Consider the following 19,723-nt stretch of genomic DNA (forward strand, 5'->3'; position numbering starts at 1 on the left):
TTCTATATGTTAAATTAAAGCTTCGGGTGCTTCAACCTTTTTCCAAAAACTGAGATAACTATCTAGACTCATAACCAAATCACCCAATTTATCTGAAGATAGTAAGGAGCAGAATTTTGAAAAAAAAAAAAAGTTGTGTATTGTAGTAAAGCCGTGTTTTAAACTTGTTTTCAATGTTATTTAAAAATAACAAATATGGAGTAGAAATAGGATTTAAGATTCAGTTTTTATAAAAAAAAAGTCTGATATTAATATGTCACCTTTGTTTTCTGAATCATCTACAAATAGGCATGTCTATCAATATATGCCAGAAGGCAATAAATGTAATGAATGACTTTTTAAAATTGTTTAGTATACTCAGTAGAATCCTTGGAAGCATTCTAAGGGAATGAAACTCCTTGAGAAAGTACATAGGAACTTTTCAAAATTTCATTGTGACAAAAATATCAGGAAATGTTTTTCATTTTGACATATTTATACTTGATTTTACTTTACAATATACTTTGAAGCAGTAGATTCTAGGAGTTGAGTGTCTATTCCATTGATTTTCTATGTGATCTTGGTAAAGTCATTAACTTCTTTGTCTGATGAATGAAGATAAAGTCTGGGAGGGGTTTGTGTGTCTGTTTTTAAATGAGTTCTTTGATTATAGCAGAGTAGGGATCACTTGGTGAAAAACAATCTCCCTCTAGCAGTGAAGATTTAGGGTCATCATAAAAGTCAAATGCAATATTTTATAAAAGATTTGAAAAGGTTTAAATGTAAGGTATTATTGTTTATAAATCTTTATAAATATAAATCCCCAGAGGGGATTTATCCCAATTCTTACTCATACTGACAAGTAAGGTTTCCAAGAGAAATGTTAGTTACATCTTTCCCTGAGGATTTTGGAATTACTGATTGAAATCTCCCATTCTGGTGTGTTCTCCACAATATCAATCACCAATTACAGTTATTATCTTCCCTATTTCATTGATTGACTCAATGTTTAGTGTCCTGATATCATCTAATCAATTAAAACCAATTAGCTTTTGAAAGGAATATTTTTTGAAAAGATATATAAAAAATAGAAATTATAAAGCATTTTCACCAATACCTTCTCTAGAGATCAAGAGAGAAGAGGATAAAAGTTAAAGTGATTGCCATGAAACATTTCTTCCAGCTTAGTCTTACTTCTGAGTGTGGCAGTTACTGGTCAAATCACTCACTTGCTATGGGACATGGCATTTGACCCGATTGATTTATGGCTGGGTTGGACCTTGCAAATTGCTCACTCCTGAAGGTTATGTTGGCACTATCCCAAACTCAACTGCCAGCAAGCTCTGGTATAGATTCCTGTTCCTGAATCTCTGATAGCTCTCTCTTTGTGTTTTCGAAGGTTACAAGGTCACAACAATCTCTTTATAAGAACATAAAAGAGTAAACATGAGACAGGAAAAGGCATAGTGATAGGAGATGGACAATTTGGCTGGATTGTAAAGTATATGGAAACGAAAAGACAGACAAAATATAGATATTCTATATTTTAGTGTTCGATTTTTTTATGTTTCTATTATCTCCAAGACCCCCATCCCCCATCCTCTAAGAATATAAAACCTCTTTATAAGACAAAAAAAGTTTTTGTTTTTTGTGCCCAGTTTTATTACACTGGAAATGTTGTGAAGAGCTTTAAATGCCAGAGGCATTGTTTCTAGAGTTATAAATAAGGAGTTAATAGAGTTTACTGAGTTTACTAGTAAATCAATCATGAACTTTAGGAAAATAATTTTAATAAGTATGTTTAAGTTGCACTGAAATGAGGACATTCTTGATGCAGGAAGACTAATTAGGAAACTATTTCAATGGTAGAAATGAGAAGTTATGGAAGCCTGAACTAGGGCTCTGACTGATGAGTTGATGATCTGAGTGATGTTAATACTTAGCATTTATATAATTCTTTAAGCTAAGCAAAATACTTTATAAATATAATTTTTATCATTACAACTCTAGGAAGTAGGGGGATTATTATACCCATTTTATAGATGAGAAAACTGAGGCTCAGAGACATTAGTTGCCTTGGATCACACAGCCAAAATTCCAATTCAGGTCTTCTAAACCCCAGCAACTTAAACTGTGGTTCAAGATCCCATAGAGGGTCTTGTAACTGAATGTGGGGGTGGTGAAATTGTGATTTATTATAGGTAAATGTTTGATTTATATATCTATATGTGCAGGGTCATGTAAAAATTTTTCAGGTGAAAAGCAGTAGTGAATGGAAAAAGTTAAGAAGTACTGCTCTAGACACTCAGTCTAGAACTCTAAACATTGCCACCTAACTGCTACCGAGAATAGAATGCATGTGATGTTATAGAGGGAGAAACAACAAGATTTGCTAACTGATTGGAAGTGAGAGAGAGAGTTGTGGAAAATGACAGAGGTTGGAACCTGGGTAACTATAAGGATAGTGTTGTCCTCAACTGAAAAGTAAAAGTGGAGGTTTATTTTATTTTATTTTTTTAAAGATACGAGTTCTACTTAGATTATACTGATATAGAATCCCTACAAGCACACAATTTGGAATATCCAATAGACTTTTGGGGAGAGGAACTAGGGCTTGGAAGAAAGATTAGATCTGGGAGAAAATTAAATAAGTGGGAGTTGATAAGGTCATCAGCTGAAAGAGTGTGGAGAGAAGAGAGGTGCTCAGGACAGAGCTATGGGGTATATCTATACATAGTGGTCATAACATAACTAGTGATCCAGGAAAGAAAACTAAAGAATGTTCAAACAGAAAGACAGCCCAAATATAAATATTCTGTATTTTAGTGTTCGATTTTTTAATGTTTCTATTATCTCCAAGGCCCCTATCCCCCATCCTCCAAGAATATAAAACGTATTTATAAGACAAGGACTGGAAAGTTTTTGTTTTTTGTCCCCAGATGCCAGGCACATATTACCCACGTTAACTTCATAAAAGTTTGTTTAAATGGATGCAGTAAGTAATTAAATTGAACGAGACTGGAGACCCATCAAATGCTGTTACATGATTCTATTATTTTGTTTAAAAAATTCTAATTGTTGTCACAGTTACCATAGAGATTACCAACAACTTGGAAGTGAGGCTAAAAAAGTAAAACAAACAAACAAACAAAAAACTACCAGAGGATGGCTGTTGGCAATGAGAAGGGCTGGGGCAAAGGTTCTCTGGGACAAAAAATAACTTTGACAGCCCATGTCGCTGTGATCCATAGACTGCAGTGGCTATGAACTTGGCAAACAAATCTTTTTGCAGTCAATGAATGAAATCCAATGGGAGATCTATTGCAGGAAAACGAAAAGGCTTGTTTAACTTAACTGGCGATCCTTAAGAGATCTGATAATTTTCTTGCAGAAGAGCTTCTGCCTCAGAGATGACAGCAGAGAAACTAGCACTCCTTTGCAGTCTCCAAGACAGACCAGACCCTTCCCTGCCTCCTGCTGCAGCGTGAGCCATGCAGGCTCATATTTCCATTCACCTCAAATCTCCTTCGCGTTTTAATGCATTTCCTAGGACTGCACTCACAAATGAATGAGGGAAAGGGGATGTGGAGGGAGGGGGAGAGGGGCAGTAAATGAATGGAGCTAGTGAAAGGGATTTTTTTTTTTTTCCCTTTCAAATTACGCTTACTTGCTAGGTAGGATGAGAGGAAAGGGAAAGGAGGCCCGGCGTGTGATGTAGAAAGTAGGATATGAAGAAAGGCAAGGCAAGCGGACAGTGGATGCGTTGTGCAAGGATCTCTTAACTGCGTTGGAGTGGCCTGTGGGCTGCTGTCTGTAACCCAATCCAGACTGGCTTGCTCTGCCTAACAGCTTCGGGGAGGTACCCTGCTTGGCTAGCTGAGGGACAGGACGGTTGCTGTAGGCTGAAGGAGAGGTTACGATCACTAGCGCCCGACTCCTCCCGTAGCGGCTTGTCCAGTTGGGCTAATAAGCACGCCATCGCGACCCTCCCTACATTTATTTGGGGCGGGGCTAAGAGAGAAGAAAGGAGAAAAGAAGGTTGAGAAGGAAAAAGAAATAGAGAAGCAGAACCAGGAGGAAAAGAAGAAAGAGGTGGAGTTGGGGCTGTAGAAGGGAGGAGACAGCAGGCAGAATAAGAAACAAGCGACAAGTCCCGGGGGCGGGTGGGGCGAGGCGGGGTGGGGGTGGGGGTAACTGCTCAGCCCGGAGGCCAATAGTGTGGGGAGCTCGGGAGAGGGCGTTGCAGGAAAACCCAGGGAGCTGACAGCCAAACTCCCCAACTCCGCCTTCCTCCTAGCGCGAGCGAGCCGGGAGCTGGCTGCCGCCGCCGAGGTCGAAGATGGCAGAAGAATGAAGGGGCATGCCGATCTGCCGTGACTCCGCCGCTCAGCAACTTGGGACCCCCACCCTGCCAGGGAGCTCAGCATCCTTCTCCGCGAGCCTCCTGGAGGCTGCTTCGTTTTGGTTGATTTGATTACGAAGAGACGAGGATAACGAGAAGACAGAAGCAGATTCACTCCTTGCTCTGGAAGGTTGCAAGCTTTTTGCTTTTGGGGGGCGTCTGCGGGCTGAGGGTGGGTGGGACTCGCAGCCGCGAAGACAGTTGGGCGCGTGTGTGGGAGGGGTGAAGCCGGAGACCTACCCCTCCCACCCCCCAGTCTCGGGGCCGCAAAGGTTGGGAAGCTCGGTGGCGGCGGCGGCGGCGGAGGTGGAGAGGGGATGAGCCGGCTATGGAGCTGCCCAGGCGGTGCGCGCGGAGCAGGCTGCCGCGGTGGCCGGTGCCCAGCCTGAGCCGGTGCTCCTCTGGGCAGTGGGGCATTTGCGTCTCTGCAGCCACCAGGAGCGAGGGCGGGAGTCTCTGGAACCGGGCGCAGCAGCAGCAGCAGCAGTGGCGGCGGCGACTGGAAGGACTGTGAGCCACAAACGGCGTCCCTGAAGTGGGCTCGGCTTTCCAGATCCCTTGCGTGGCGCATGGTCCCCGAGGGAACCGGCTGGAGCTGCAAGGTCCGGAATCGTGGGGTGTATATGTGCGTTAGCCCGGAGATCCCCGTGGCTGCACAGTTTAGCAGCCATGCTGCCCGGAGTGGGCGTGTTCGGCACCAGCCTCACTGCCCGGGTCATCATCCCGCTCCTGAAGGACGAAGGCTTTGCGGTGAAGGCACTGTGGGGCCGGACGCAGGAAGAAGCCGAGGAGCTGGCCAAGGAGATGAGCGTTCCTTTCTACACCAGTCGCATCGACGAAGTGCTGCTTCACCAGGATGTGGACTTGGTCTGCATCAACCTGCCTCCTCCCCTCACTAGGCAAATCGCGGTCAAAACCCTGGGTGAGTGAGTGAGCCTTCTGCCTTTGCGCCTTTCCGTGACTCCCCAGTCTCCAAGCCCTTTCTCCACACCTGTCCTCCCCACCTTAGCAAGCCTTAGGAGAAATCCACTGACTCCCTCTGCCTCTGCACCCACATGTTCTATCTTCTTCACCCCCGGAGTCTTCCCTTCCCTGGTACTCAGGAGGTTCTTCCTTCTGCACGTGTATTAAGAGGATGTTGGAGGTGTGTGTGAGGTGGGGGGAGCCGGGGCGATACTGAGACTGATGCTGATCGCCAAGCTTGGACAGTAAGAAGAAACCAAATGCCGAGTCGTGTGTGTGTGTGTGTGTGTGTGTGTGTGTGTGTGTGTGTGTGTGTGTGTTGGCGTGTGCAGTCCCAGAGAAAACTGAGTAAATGACACCCCACGTGTTTAGGCTTTTCTTGGGGGGCTGAGAGTTTTGCTATGTAACTCCTGCCAAAACCTTGTCTAGGTAGTTTTTTTTTCCCACTGGGTTTGTTTGTTCGTCTAGGCTTTAGAGGAGAGGGTTCTGGGATAGCAAGCGTCTGGAATTATTCCAGTGTGAGCCCTTAGGCAGGAGGTGGAAGGAGATAAGGTGTCTTCCCTGGAGCCTTTTTGAGGTTATTCAAACGCAGTTAGGCTAGCAAGAAAGGCTTTGGTCTGGCCATATATATAATTTGGGTGGTGATTAAAACTACAACTTTGGAGCTTTCTTTTACATTCTTTTGGGTCAAGTCTAGCTTCTGGTTTGGGATTTGAAATAAGTGCTCTAAAATTCTATGAAAATGGAAACTGTGGTGTCCTAAGCATCATTTCTTTGTACCCAGGAAGACAGATGTCTCTGGTTCCTTTTGTAGGTTAATTGTTGTTTCCTTCCCCAAAGTCTTTCAAAAGCATTTCTAAAGCCTTAGTGTTGAAAGGCTTGATGGTGATCTCTTTATACTTTATCATCCCAGGATCCTAGATTAACATCTCTTTCATATTCCGGAGGAGGGAAAAACAACTCATTGAACACTCCTATTGTTAATTTTCCCAGGGACACTGTACACTATTTACTGGTTCTAGAAAACAAACATTGTCTGAAGTGTCATCAAAGGAGTGATATATTGTTCTTGAATTTTGGGGTTTTGGTGGGAAGAAAGAGAACATGATAAAATGTTAAAGGGAGAATTAAAAAAAAAAAAGAAACTAGGAACCATTTATGAAATACTCTACTTGTAAATATTAAATAGTATCAAATTCAAGAAAGAACCCAAGGGAAAAATATTTTTAAAAATAATCTTGGGTTTATAGTAGGTAAAGGTTATGTGAACTATGACTAAATCATAGACTTACAAAGAGGTTGGAAAAAACTTTCTTCAGGAAAGAAATCATTTTTACTAGTACATACTCCTAGTAGACATGATAGAGGGTCTTGGAATTAGAAAGATGAAAGTTCAGATTTTATATCAGACAATAGTTGAGTGATCTCAAGAAGTCATTTACTTAGTCTCATTTCCTCACATGTAAAATGGCTTTATTAATGGTCCTCATTTTACTAGGTTGTTGTGAGGCTCATGTGAGATAATAGGCAAAGCAATTTGAAAACCTTAAAGTGCTGTATAAATAAATGCTAAATAACTATTGTTATTCTAGAATCAATCCTAGAGGTTATAACCGATTGTATTCAGGCAGTATGATATCCAAGCACTGGGTCACAATTTCTTGTGTTTTAAACATGTGCTATGGTACGGTATAGTAGAATGAATGTTTGACATGAAATTAGCAGATCTGGGTTCAAGTACTGCCTTAGTCTCTAACATTTATTAGTTGTGTGGCTTTAGGCTAGTCATTTAAGTTCCCCAAGCTTAACCCTTAAGAAAAAAAAATGATGTTAGCTCCACCTCTCACATAGCATTGTTGTGAAGAAAGCACTTGAGAGTTGTCTTATTGGGGAGTCAGTTAAATTACTTCTTTGGAAAGAATAGAAGGTTTATTATCTTTGTCAGCTGAGAGTATATTCATACCATGAAATTGTGAATCCTTGAAGTTTTGATATTAATATCGCCACTTTTTTTTTTTCAAATTGAACTTGTGCTTTTTATAGTATAAGGAATTGGTTCTCTAAATTCTAAATCTGGCAGTTGATCTTCATCTTATAACCTAAAGACATTTAGATTTGCTCAGGGTAAAACCTTATATTCTTTTTTTTTTTTAATAATAACTTTATTTTCAAAATATATGTATAGATAGTTTTCAACATTCACCCTTGAAAAATCTTATGTTCCAAATTTCCCCTCCATTCTTTTCTCTAAACAGCAAGTAATCCAATATATGTTAAACATGTGCAATTTTTATATTTTTCCACATTTATCATGCTGCACAAGAAAAAATCAGATCAAAAAGGGAAAAAAATGAAAAAAAAGCAAGCAAACAACAACAAAAAAGGTGAAAATATCATATATTGTGATCCGCATTCAATCTCTACAATCCTTTTTCTGGATACAGATGGTCCTCTCTATCCCATGTCCATTGGAATTGACCTGAATCACGCCATTGTTGGAAAGAGCCTATCACAATTGATCATCACATAATCTTGTTGCTGTGTACAGTGTACTTTTAGTTCTACTCATTTCACTTAGCATCAGTTTTTGTAAGTCTCTCCAGGCCTTTCTGAAATCATCCTGCTGATCAATTTTTATAGAACAATAATATTCCATAACATTCATAACTTATTCAGCCATTCTCCAACTGATGGGCATCCACTCAGTTTCCAGTTCTTTGCCTCTACAAAAAGGATTGCTACAAACATTTTTGCACATATGGATCCTTTTCCCTTTTTTTATGATATTTTTGGAGTATAGGCTCAGTACTTATTGGATCAAAGGGTATACAGTTTGATAGCCTTTTGGCATAGTTCCAAATTGTTCTCTGTAATGGTTAGATCAGTTTACAATTCCACCAACAATGTATTAGTGTCCCAGTTTTCCCACATCCCCTCCAACATTTGTCATTATCTTTTCCTGTTCTCTTAGACAATCTGAGAGGTGTGTAGTGCTACCTTAGAGTTGTCCCAATTTGCATTTCTCTAATCATTTTTTCCATTAGATTAGAAATAGCTTTAATTTTTTCATCTGAAAATTGTCTGGTTTATATCCTTTGACAATTTATCAGTTGGAATGAAAGCCTTATATTCTTCAGAGAACTTGAATCTAGATCTTTTTGATTCTGTGGGCTCAAACTGGTTTCAAAAGTGCTTTACATACATTATTATTGAATTTGAGCCTGGCAATTCCCCTCTCCCCTACCCCCTATCCTTCTCCCTTTCTTCCCCTCTTCACCCCCCCGGAAGAATAACAGGTATGCTCCCAATTTTGTAGATGAACTGTTAGTCATAGGGTCATAAATGAAAAGCTGGAAGGGACTCAGAGGTCATTTAGTTCAGTAGTGTCAAACTTAAATAGAAATGAGGGCCAATAACCCCTAAATAAGAATCTTTTGGGGCTGCATGTTGATACTGTTTAAAAATGTAATAATGTCTATATTTTATTGTGTTTTTATTTATTTTGTTAAATAGTTGTAATCTGACCTAGTGGGTTGGGATGGACTGCAGTTTTGACCCCTATGATTAAACTCAATCTCCTAATTTTTATAGGACTATACTTCTAGAGTGGGAAGGGAGGCCATCTAGTTTAATCTTTTGATTTATAGGTGAGGAAACTGAGGTTTAGGGAGGTAGTTAAGTAACTTGCCTAAAATCACAGACAGCATTAGAACAGAGTTAATCATGTATTGGTCAACCTGCCCTCTGGCAGAGGGGGTGGGGGGAAGGAGGGGAAAAATTGGAACAAAAGGTTTTGCAATTGTCAGTGCTGAAAAATTATCCATGCATATATCTTGTAAATAAAAAGCTATTAAAAAAAAAAGAACAGAGGTTAGCATTTGTTAGACCAAACCATACTGCCTGTTAGGAAATTCTACCTGCAAAGTTTGAACCCAGGTCTCCCTAACTTTTAAATCTGTCACTCTATTCTGCCTGTGTTTATAACATAATTCTGTTTGATGGTGAGGGTACCAAGAATAAACACATATAGGGAGGATATATTGCTGTGTCAGTTTGGGAGTACAGAGCTATCGAGTAATCTGACATCAGCTGACACTTCTAACTTGAGCTGATAATTATGTATCAAGACACTTCTGTATGGAGAGGATGGGGTGGGGATGGGTGGGGTTATGTTGCTCCTGATAAATAAAACAGGCTCTGTTATGCATCAATAGTACTTCTTTTGTCATAAAAAAATCCTAAACAAATATGGTGTTTATCTTCTTAAAGAGCCTCTTCAAACCCAAGATTTAGCAGCTGGGTTTACTGTAGCTCAGAGAATAGAAAGCCTATCCCTAAAGCATGTTTGAAGGGAGATTGTTTTTTTTTTTTTTTTTTTTTTAAATTTTCATTTCATTTTTCTATTGTCCTGGGCCTTTTCTTTTCTTTTCTTTTTGATGATGACATTCATTGAATTTGGAATCTTAAAATTCCTTTTTTTTTCTCAATGACTTTTTAAAAAAATAATTATAACTTTTTATTGACAGGGTAATTTTTTACAACATTATCCCTTGCACTCACTTCTGTTCCGATTTTTCCTCTTCTGTTCCGATTTTTCCTCTCCCTCCCTCCAACCCCTCCTCTAGATGGCAAGCAGTCCTATACATGTTAGATATGCCTGGGCCTTTTCTTAAGCTTTGCTTGTCTCATTAGTGCCAATTGGATTAGAATTCAACCTTAATTTTGGTGCTGCTAATTTTTGGATGTGGGAGAAAGTTATCAGTGCAATTGTAGTGGAATTAGATTTTGTAGGGTTTAGGTCTTGTAGAGACTCAGGCAGTCTTTTTTTTTTTTTTTTTTTTCTTCCTCTTTCTTACTTCATCACTGGGAAAACCAGGGAACAAAAACCATTCTTCCAGGAGCACCTGCAGATGTACAATGGGTTTTCCTTCTTTGGTTGACTTTAGTCCCAGTTGGACCTCGAATAAACATAATGCAATAAATGAATGAAGCAAAAAAGAGATTATATTACAGGAGTTGATCTGGGTTGGGTTGCACTAAGCTTGTTTATATTTAGTGTTGAAATTAAAGTAATATGGATTGCTCTTTTTTATATGAAGATGTCAGGGCTGACACTATCAATTTTTTATCTAGTAGGGCAAACTGGCTTGTGCTTATTATTATTTTTAAACATCATAAGCACAATGGTCCTTGGAGGTGGAATTATATAGCTTGACTACATAGCTATCATTAACTACTACTGTTACTGCTATTGCTGCTATTATTACTACTGCTACTAATTCCATGTCTCCTCCCTCTCTTTATGGGGTCCTCTTCTAGAAGGAAGGACATTTATATGGCACTTTTAAGATATCCCAAGTCTTTTATATAAGTTAACTCATTTGCTCATATAGGAATCAGAACTTTGATCAATTTCATTATAATTATACTTTCACTAATTGAGCTAATCAGCTAGTGTAACTAATATTTAACACTTTCCTAACACAGTGATTTTTTTCCTTATAAAGAGAATTCCAATCTTCCCAAGTTGGGTATTTGTAATATAGGCATCTTTCATAGACCAAATTATTGATAGAATGTGGAAATCTGTGTACATATACTATGGTCCTTTCTGATTTCTGCTCAGTAGACATCCATTACTGAATAATTAAGATTTTGTGTTTATATGCAGGTAAGCTTTGTTTCACTTTGTAAATTCTTACCCAGAGCTACATTGGTAAGCTTGTTCCATGAAGCCATGAGAACTGCTCTCTTTAGAATATGAGAATCTCTCTGGGCTGCAGGACTGTTTGTTGTTGGCAAATTGTTTCCTCTGGAATAAATCATCCTACATTGGACTTTATTTTCTATATCTTCAATCATCAGGTGATGATTCCCCCATCTTTTACAAGTGACTAATAAAAAATATCTGCCAAGCCCTTTGAATATCATTTTAGAAAAAAATTTTTTAAGTATAGTGCTATCATTTTTTGGGAAAAACCCATCTCTGGAGCTAGCTATCAGATCTAAAGTGAATTAATGAAAAAAGCATTTATTAATCACTATTTTGAATACCATGCTAAGTATTGTGGACACAAACACAAAAGTTAAATGGTATTTGCCCCAAGAAGCTTATATTATAGAAGAAATCATAGATCCAGAGCAGTCAGAGTAGGTGTTTTGGCTTGAAAAATCAACCAAGAAATCCATGGAATGCAAGAGAAGTAGAAAAAGTGCCAGGTGGTAAACAAGAAGGTTGGTATCTGGGTATAAAGTGAAACGTGGCTGGGACCATAGAACAGAATGAGCCATGTGAGGCACTTGTAATCAAGGTAGCATTTGCCTTAGGAATTCTAAGTTGAAAATATCAGTCAAAAAACATTTATTAAGCACATAATTTATGCTAGGCAGTTAGATAGCACAGTGGGCAGAGCATTGGGCCTGGAATCAGTGCTCTATTATCTGAGCACTCATCTATCTGGCCTCCCACATTTACTAGATGTGTGATCCTGGGCAAAGGGCAAGTGACTTAATCTGCTCCGTTTCCTAATCTGTAAAATGGGAATGATAACAACAATTACCCCTCAAGGTTGTTGTGAGAATCAAAAGAGAAAACAATTGTAAAGTGTTTTTAGCACAACGCCTGATACGTGGTAAGCATTATATAGATGTTAGCTGCTATTTTATCAACAGAAAATAGACACTCATAAAATATAGACAGTGGACTGTCCCCCAGACTATTCAGCATGGCACAGCCCATGTAGTTAGCTTTTCAGTAAAGGTTGCTAAATATATTAATAATTTGGAGAAATTTAGCCCTTCTTGCTTTGCTAGGAAGAGGTTTTTTCAGAAACAAAAAATAGAATTTAGGACTCTCCTATTTCAAGTTTTTTAGCTTTTGCTCCTGGGAAGCTGACAATGCTACTTCTCTACCTTTATTTTAGGTTGTAAGCTGTCATTGGGACCATGTCAAGATAATTATTGCTCTATGGTAAAGAGTGACAATTTCTGTTTTAATGAGCTTCTTTTTTCCTTAACAAAAGATCATAAACTCAATCCATAGGTCTTTTTTAAACCTGCCAGATTATGGTCACCAAAAGACTCCTTGGATGCTAATTAAGATTTTAGGGCTTCACCTAAGCTTTGATCTTGTTGCATATTGTGACTGAGTCAGCTTTTGTCCTAACTTGTTTGAGTTTACTTAGCTGGGAATTTCAAACTCCCGGTTCTTCCTCCTATACTGTCAGCAGTTGCTTGAAGTTAGAAGGTTACTGCTTTAAAGGTCTTGAGGCTGGGACAGATGAGGAAATAAATCTACTGGCCATCATTGTCAACTGCAGAGTTCTAGCATGGTACACTGATGTTTGCTTTTCCATGCCTCTTTTAAGATCCCTTGTGGCCTTCTCCCCACCTTTTGTAAATAAATTGCTTGGAAGCATTAGTGGATACTAGTACAATTCAGGTATATGAAAATTGTAGAAAGTATGAGAAGTCCCTGGATACTACATAAACAAAAGAAGTTTTGATAATTATTTCTAAGAATAATTAGGTAATGTTATCCTCATTGTATAAAACTGAAATTTTGTTAATTCGAGTTATTACCAAACTGAAGATTTCTGACTTTGAAAAAAAGGACAATTGTACAGAAATGTAAACTTAAACAGAGAGGCTAGAGGCCTTTGAATTCCTCAAAATGAAGGGAGAAAAAAACCCCAAGATATATTCTGTGATTCTCACCAAGAAAGAATGAATAGGTAATCAAATAGATGTTTTGACTTAGATTACTCATATGACACAGTAGAAAATGTTTTTTGAATGGTGGGCACCAATGAACCAAAGAAATATATAACAAAATTTAGCCTCTCTATTATATAAACCTGTATTTAAACCTATGTGCAGAAGGCTATGAAAGACATAAAACTTAGCTCATGGTCTCTACTTTTAACTATAATAGACTACTAATTATATTATGCATATAATAACTATATTATATATAGCATATATGGTACAGTATTTATTATAGATACTAATATTACATAAATAAAACTGCTAATTATGTATTACATGCTATTATAATACTATTTACTATACTATTATAATACTATACTATAATATAATACTGTTATTCTGTAATAGAATATATTATTAAATATGTTAGTAGACCGACTCAAATGAGATAATTCTGCCTAGCAAGATGACCAGCAGCTAAGTAGCATTTCAAAATATTTTCTTGAGGATATTTATGTTTTTTGTACTTTCTCCTCCAAATTTACAGAAATATGGTTAAAAGTGTCTTTAAAAAAAAAAAAAGAAGTAGCTATTTTTCTTCCTTTTTTTTTTTTTTTTTTTTTTTGGTAAGACAATCAGAGTTAAATGACTTGTCCAGGATCACACAGCTAGTAAGTGTTAAGTGTCTGGTGACAGTTTGAACTTAAATTTTCTTGATTTCAAGATCAGTGCTATCCACTGTGCCATCTAGCTGCTCCCGAAGTTGGTGTTTTTTTAAAATCATAGCCTATCTTTATACTTAAGATTTTTGAAGGAATCACAGTGTGGTAATGAATGTAGAAAAGAAGCTTGGACTGAAGTGGAAAGTAAATGATATCTAAAGAAAAGCAGTTTCATTTCTAATTCTTATTGCTATAATTGATTATCTTTAGCTTTTAGCTTACATGAATTCCTTAGCTTTATTCAAAACAATTGGAGTCTAAGAAGCATAAAAACTCAGTATTAGTCAAAGAAATAGAAATGCTTACATGGTGTGAAGAGTTATATTAGGACTTGCAGCAAACTGAGCATCAGGTGATCTCCTGTACTGGCTTGCTCACTCTGCCCAGGTTTTAGTTTCTTCATCTGTTAAATGAAGGTAGTAAAGGACTCATGATGACCCATGGCTGGAAGGTATGGGGAGGAAGATGGCTTAAGTTAAGGATGATTTTTTTTTTTTGATTGAAATTTTTTATTTCCAAAACATATGCAAGGATAATTTTTCAACATTGACCCTTGAAAAATCTTGTGTTCCCATCTTCCTCTTCTCCTCCCCCCCTCCCCTAGATAGCATGTAATCCAATATATGTTAAACATAGTAAAAATATATGTTAAACCCAATATAGGCATACATATTTATACAGTTATCTTGCTGCACAAGAAAAATCAGATAAAAAAAGTAAAAATAATGAGAAAGAAATAAAATTCAAGTAAACCACAACAAAAAGAGAGAAAATACTATGTTGTCATCCACTCTCAGTTCCCACAGTCCTTTCTGTGAGTGTAGATGGCTTTCTCCATCACAGGTTAAGGAGGAATTTTTGAAGAATTGTGTTCAAACATTTATGAAGTAATGAGTTTTGTCATTGAAAGTATATAAGCAGAAAGAGGTTGCATGCCTCCTTATCTGGGACACAGTAGATGGAATAACTGAATTGGATGAAAGATTGGATTAGATGAAAATTTTTTACCCCTAGATGGAAGATTCAGCATGGGTTGGGTCAGTGATTGCAAATGCTTTTTTTTTTTTTTCTCTTTAAATTTAAGGCAGCACAATGTTGTTATTATTCCCTGCCTTCAGGATCGGCACACTATGGAAGAGGAAGGAGATTCTTTTAATTTGAGAATGTGTATTCAATTGCTAAGTTTGGGTTTCATACAATCCTTGAGAAATGATGTGAATGCATATATAGTTCCAAGTATAAGATCCATACAATTCATGACATATCAAAGCCACCTTTGAGAATTATTGAGTTAAACCCAGTGGCAGCTTGCTTGTATCTATACATATTGCCATAAAGCAATATGGTAAATTGTTCATATTGAAGAGGTAGATTTTTGTTTTCATGGGAAGGTTAGAGTCCAGAAAAATGCTTTGCAGTTTCTTGAAAACACTCTAGTCCCCACTCTTCTCCTTTTCAAACCTAGAACAAATTTGTTGTCCAATTTGTGGTCTGTCCCAGGTTGGACAAGCTCTCTAGATAAATATCTCCAAATACAAGTTGAGATCTTTATCATCTCACAAAAGAATATAATAGCCTATTGTGCTTCTTGTTTGTGGATTGTGAAAAATGATTTCACTCAGTAGAACTGCTTTTTGTCTTCTTTTGTTAGTGTCTTCCATCTGGATAAACATGAAAATTTTTAAGGATTCCTTAGAACAGAAGTGTCAAATTTATAACCTTGGCTGCATGATCTGATTGGGAAATATTTAATGAAATAAATTAAAATACAGTGCAACATAGACAATGTTAATTCATGTTTTTTTCAATGAATGTACAGCTGGTAGGGTTCTGTTTCTACTTGTTTGACATCGCTGCCTTAGAAGATATAACAAGAAAAGTAAACCGATTCAGTGATCCTCAGATAATAAACATTAATTTAGGCATAAAACAGGAAGATGTATGTTTGCCAAAGGTACTGCCTGGCATCTGTGATGGAGGAGATCCAAAATAGTCTGAGTTATTTATCTGATCATTCATCTTTTTATCTTTCCATTTTCCCCTAAAACTCACTCTAAATCTATTTTTCATTCTTATGATTTCTATCCTAGCAAACATCAAGTTCCAAATTGTTGTTTGTGGCCATTATAAAGGTGAGGTTGGACCTTTTGAAAATTTGATGCAGTTATTTTAAACAGAATTATTCATTTCTTTTTGTGTTTTTCTTTTTAGAAATTTTATTGATATCTTTATTTTAAAATCATTTTGTTTTCCAAATGTATAATATTCCAAATGTCTTCATTAAGACTTTTGGAACAGCCTTTATGTTCTTCCCCTCTTATCTTCACAGACTCCCTTCCTTGTAACAAAGAATAAAAATTAAGAGAGAAAGAAAAAAGTTTAGCAAATCTGACCAAAATATCAACTAAACTTGATAATTTATACAATGCTTCATACACATAATCAGTCTTCCATTTTTGGAAACAGGTGCAATTTTTAAACCTTTTGTAGATCAAACTTGCTCATTATTATTGTAGAACATTGAGTTTATTATTATTTTTTGTTGTTGCTGCTATTCTTTCCATTTCCATTGTTATAGTCACTGTATAAATTATTTTCCTGTTAGCCTTCTCCCCAGTATTTAGCACAGTGCCTGGCATATAGTAAGTGCTTAATAAATGTTTGAAGGTTTCTGCTTACTCCAAGTTGTATTGGTTCATATAACTTTAACCATGTTTCTCTGTAGTCATTGTGGTCATTGTTTCTTATAGCAGAGTCATATTCCATAACTTGTTTAGTCATTTCCCAATCGATGGGCACCTACTTTGCTTCCAGTTCTTAGTTACTATAAAAAGTGCTGCTATAAATATTTTGATATGGCATTATTCATTTAGAAATATCGACTTGCTTCTGTCAAATGAGGGTTAAGGAATAGGTGATCCTTAAGGTAAAGACTTTACTGATTCCTCTCTGATTTTAAATGTAGAACTATATAGCTGGATACACATAGTTTTGATTGCAGATCTTGGAGGAAAGTCAAGATCAGAATTTGTCTGGATGAACGTTAATTGCATATGCACACCAGGTGCTGAGACACTTGAAAGCTATGTGTGAGTCTGGAAAGGAGAATTGCAGGTTTAGTCAGCTATTCATAGAAAATTATCTTGGTAATATCAAAGACAAGGTATGGCTCCTACAGGAAACAGGGCTTCTGGAAACTGTTAAGAATCATTTCTTCTAGAAGAAGGATGTATAAGAAGGTGAATATGTGCATATATATGTGTACATATGTACATATATATGCATATATATTATATGAAACAATATTTCCCATGATGATAGTATGTTCGTATAAGAAGATTGTCAATAACCTATGGGTAGTACTGATAAATCCATTATTCTGACCAATCCAGCTACTCATCTTTGAAACTTGTGGCCTTTCCATCAGGGTGTTTGGACAAATCAGGGATGTCTTATGTGGTTTGGATTTTCCTGGGTTATATTATAAATCAAAGTATGCTGTTGGCCCTCTGGAAAAAAAAAATTAACAAAAGCTTCTTAATAGAATAGAATATTATAAGATAGTATTTATAAAATATTTGGTTATCTGATTAACCCCCCAGTGCAGTTTTGTTAGCTCCTGGCAATCTGCTGATCTTTTACTTCAATTTGTCTAGTTTCTACATGCTGTCATGTGGTGATCCTATAGAGCTATCAGGACCTTAGTCTTTTGATTTGTGAGATAGTGTTAGCTTTTGTCACTGCATTTCCTAGTCTGGTTTGGTATTGTGGTACCTGTCACTCATGATAAAAATTTTCCTGGATTTTCCAAATCTCTCTCCTCTGCTCCCTGTGTGTGTGTGTGTGTGTGTGTATAGAAGTGGGACTTAGCGTTCAAAAATCTTGTTAAATCTCCTTTGAGAAATCTTATATACTTAATTTTCAGAGTTCATAAAGAAGGAAGCCACACACTTTGAAAGTGATTCTCTAGTGAAAACCCCAAGAAACTTATTAACCAAGAGAATCAGCCTGTTGAGGCAGATGCTTAATTAAATGGTTAAAGACTGACATTTGTAAATAAACTAATATTGGACCCCAATAAGAGATTCAGTTTCAATGAGTTGGTTTTTAGCTTTTGAAGTGTAACTGTGGTCTTATCTCCTCATTTTCTTAGCCAGATATGAGTGATAGTACCATTGTACATTTCCATAATGCTTTATGGTTTACAAAGTACTTTGAGATGTTGATTCTTATTGTGACCTTGTTAAATAGGAAGAACAAGAATTAGTATTCCAGTTTTTACAGATGAGAAAACTGAAGCTCTGAAAGATTAAAATTTGCTTAAGGTCACAGGCAAGTGACAGAGTGATGACTTTGCATTTTGAATAAAAGTACCATCACAGTTTTATTGGCTTTTCATTTATTCAACAAAATCTACTGAGCTATTATTATAGACATAGTGCTGTGCTAGGTACTATGGAGAATACAAAGAAATAACAACACAGTTCCTGCCCTTAAGGAATTTATAACACAATATTTCATTAAACTTAAAAAAAAAAATCTTATTTATTTATTTATTTAGAGCTGGTCCTAAATAAGGACCTGTTTATTAAGGATCTGATGGGTACAGAACTGAAGATGTGTTTAGTTAAGACCTGGCTTTCAGCTACATAGGAGTTATAGTATAGTTGGGGGATAAGACAGAAACAAAGATAAGCCAAAAAAGTGCATCCGAGAGTTGGTGATGATGTGAATAGAGAGCTGGAGATTTATCTTCCTGACTTCAAATCTGGCCTCAGGCACTTATTAGCTGTATGACCTTGAGCAAGTCACTTAACCTATTTTGTCCTCTGTAAAGTGAGCTGGGAAACAAAATGGCAAATTATTTCATTATCTTCTCCAAGAACACTTCAAATGGGGTCATGAAGAGCTAGCTATCATTGGAATGATCAAACAACAAAATTAGAAAGTTGTAAAACTTAACTTCATTGGGGAATGAAGTGTTGAGATGAGTGAAGGTTGTCACTAGGGAAAGCATCGATGACTCCTCCTCTGGCTCTGTTGATAACCCTTTGGACTTCTCTATCAACCTTAGATGCTTTCTCTTCCTGGAAGACCTGTTCTACACATGGGGGAAGATAACTCTGCCCCTGAAGCTCACTTCTCCCATTGGCAAATTCCTGGAAACTCCATTTTGAGAATTGTCCAGACCAGCCATACTTACTCCTTTACTCCTTTTCTAGTTCTGTTGCTGATTGTCCAGATTTTGGTGCCCTCTCTTCTCCCTCCTGTTCTCCCCCTCCCCCATTAGAATGTAAGTACTTTGAGAACTGGACTTTCTTTTTGCTTGTACCACCAGTACAAGTTCAGCACTTGTATATAAGTTGACTTGATATCTTGGAAGAGTCAATTTTGACTCAGGCTTTAGTGGATGAGTAAAAATTGTGGGCAGCTAGGCAACACAGTGGATAGAGTACTAGACCTGAAGTTAGGAAGGAAGATTCATTTTTCTGAGTTCAATTCTGGCCTCACTTTCTAGCTGTCTTTCCCTTAGGCAAGTCACTTAATCCTGTTTGTTTCTGTTTCCTCATCTGTAAAAATGAGCTGAAGAAGGAAATGTTAAATCACTCCAATAAAACCTGATAAAGAGTAGGACTCGCCTGAAGTGACTGAAAATAGCAACAAGAAATTCCACATGTAAAGGAGGAGAAAGATATCATTTCAGATACAAAATATAGGCATAGAAGTAGGAAGATATGGTATAATTTGGGGAGCAGGGAGTTGTCTATTTTACCTGAAGAATAGCATGAATAAGAATAACAATGAACAAGACTAAAAAGGTTGTATGGCACCATGTTGTTCAGGGACTTGAATATTCAAATCTCGCAAACTTAATTTGGCAGGCCAAGGGGATCTCCTGAAGATTTTTGAGTAAATGCATGAGATGACCAGATTGATTCATAACGAAAAT

General features: G+C 37.3%; 1 protein-coding gene across 1 annotated transcript in view; it reads left to right on the plus strand.

Annotated features, from left to right (window-relative positions):
• Positions 1 to 5,046: 5,046 nt before the first annotated feature.
• GFOD1 (glucose-fructose oxidoreductase domain containing 1) overlaps positions 5,047 to 19,723 on the plus strand; it is a 141,785-nt gene continuing 127,108 nt past the window's right edge. Inside the window, exon 1 of the mRNA XM_051970665.1 lies at positions 5,047 to 5,303. Within this exon, the coding sequence (XP_051826625.1) occupies positions 5,051 to 5,303 (253 nt within the window). The 5' untranslated portion in view covers positions 5,047 to 5,050. The remainder of the gene's footprint in view (positions 5,304 to 19,723) is intronic.

Source organism: Antechinus flavipes, chromosome 1 (assembly GCF_016432865.1).
Source record: "Antechinus flavipes isolate AdamAnt ecotype Samford, QLD, Australia chromosome 1, AdamAnt_v2, whole genome shotgun sequence".
Lineage (NCBI taxonomy): Eukaryota > Metazoa > Chordata > Mammalia > Dasyuromorphia > Dasyuridae > Antechinus > Antechinus flavipes.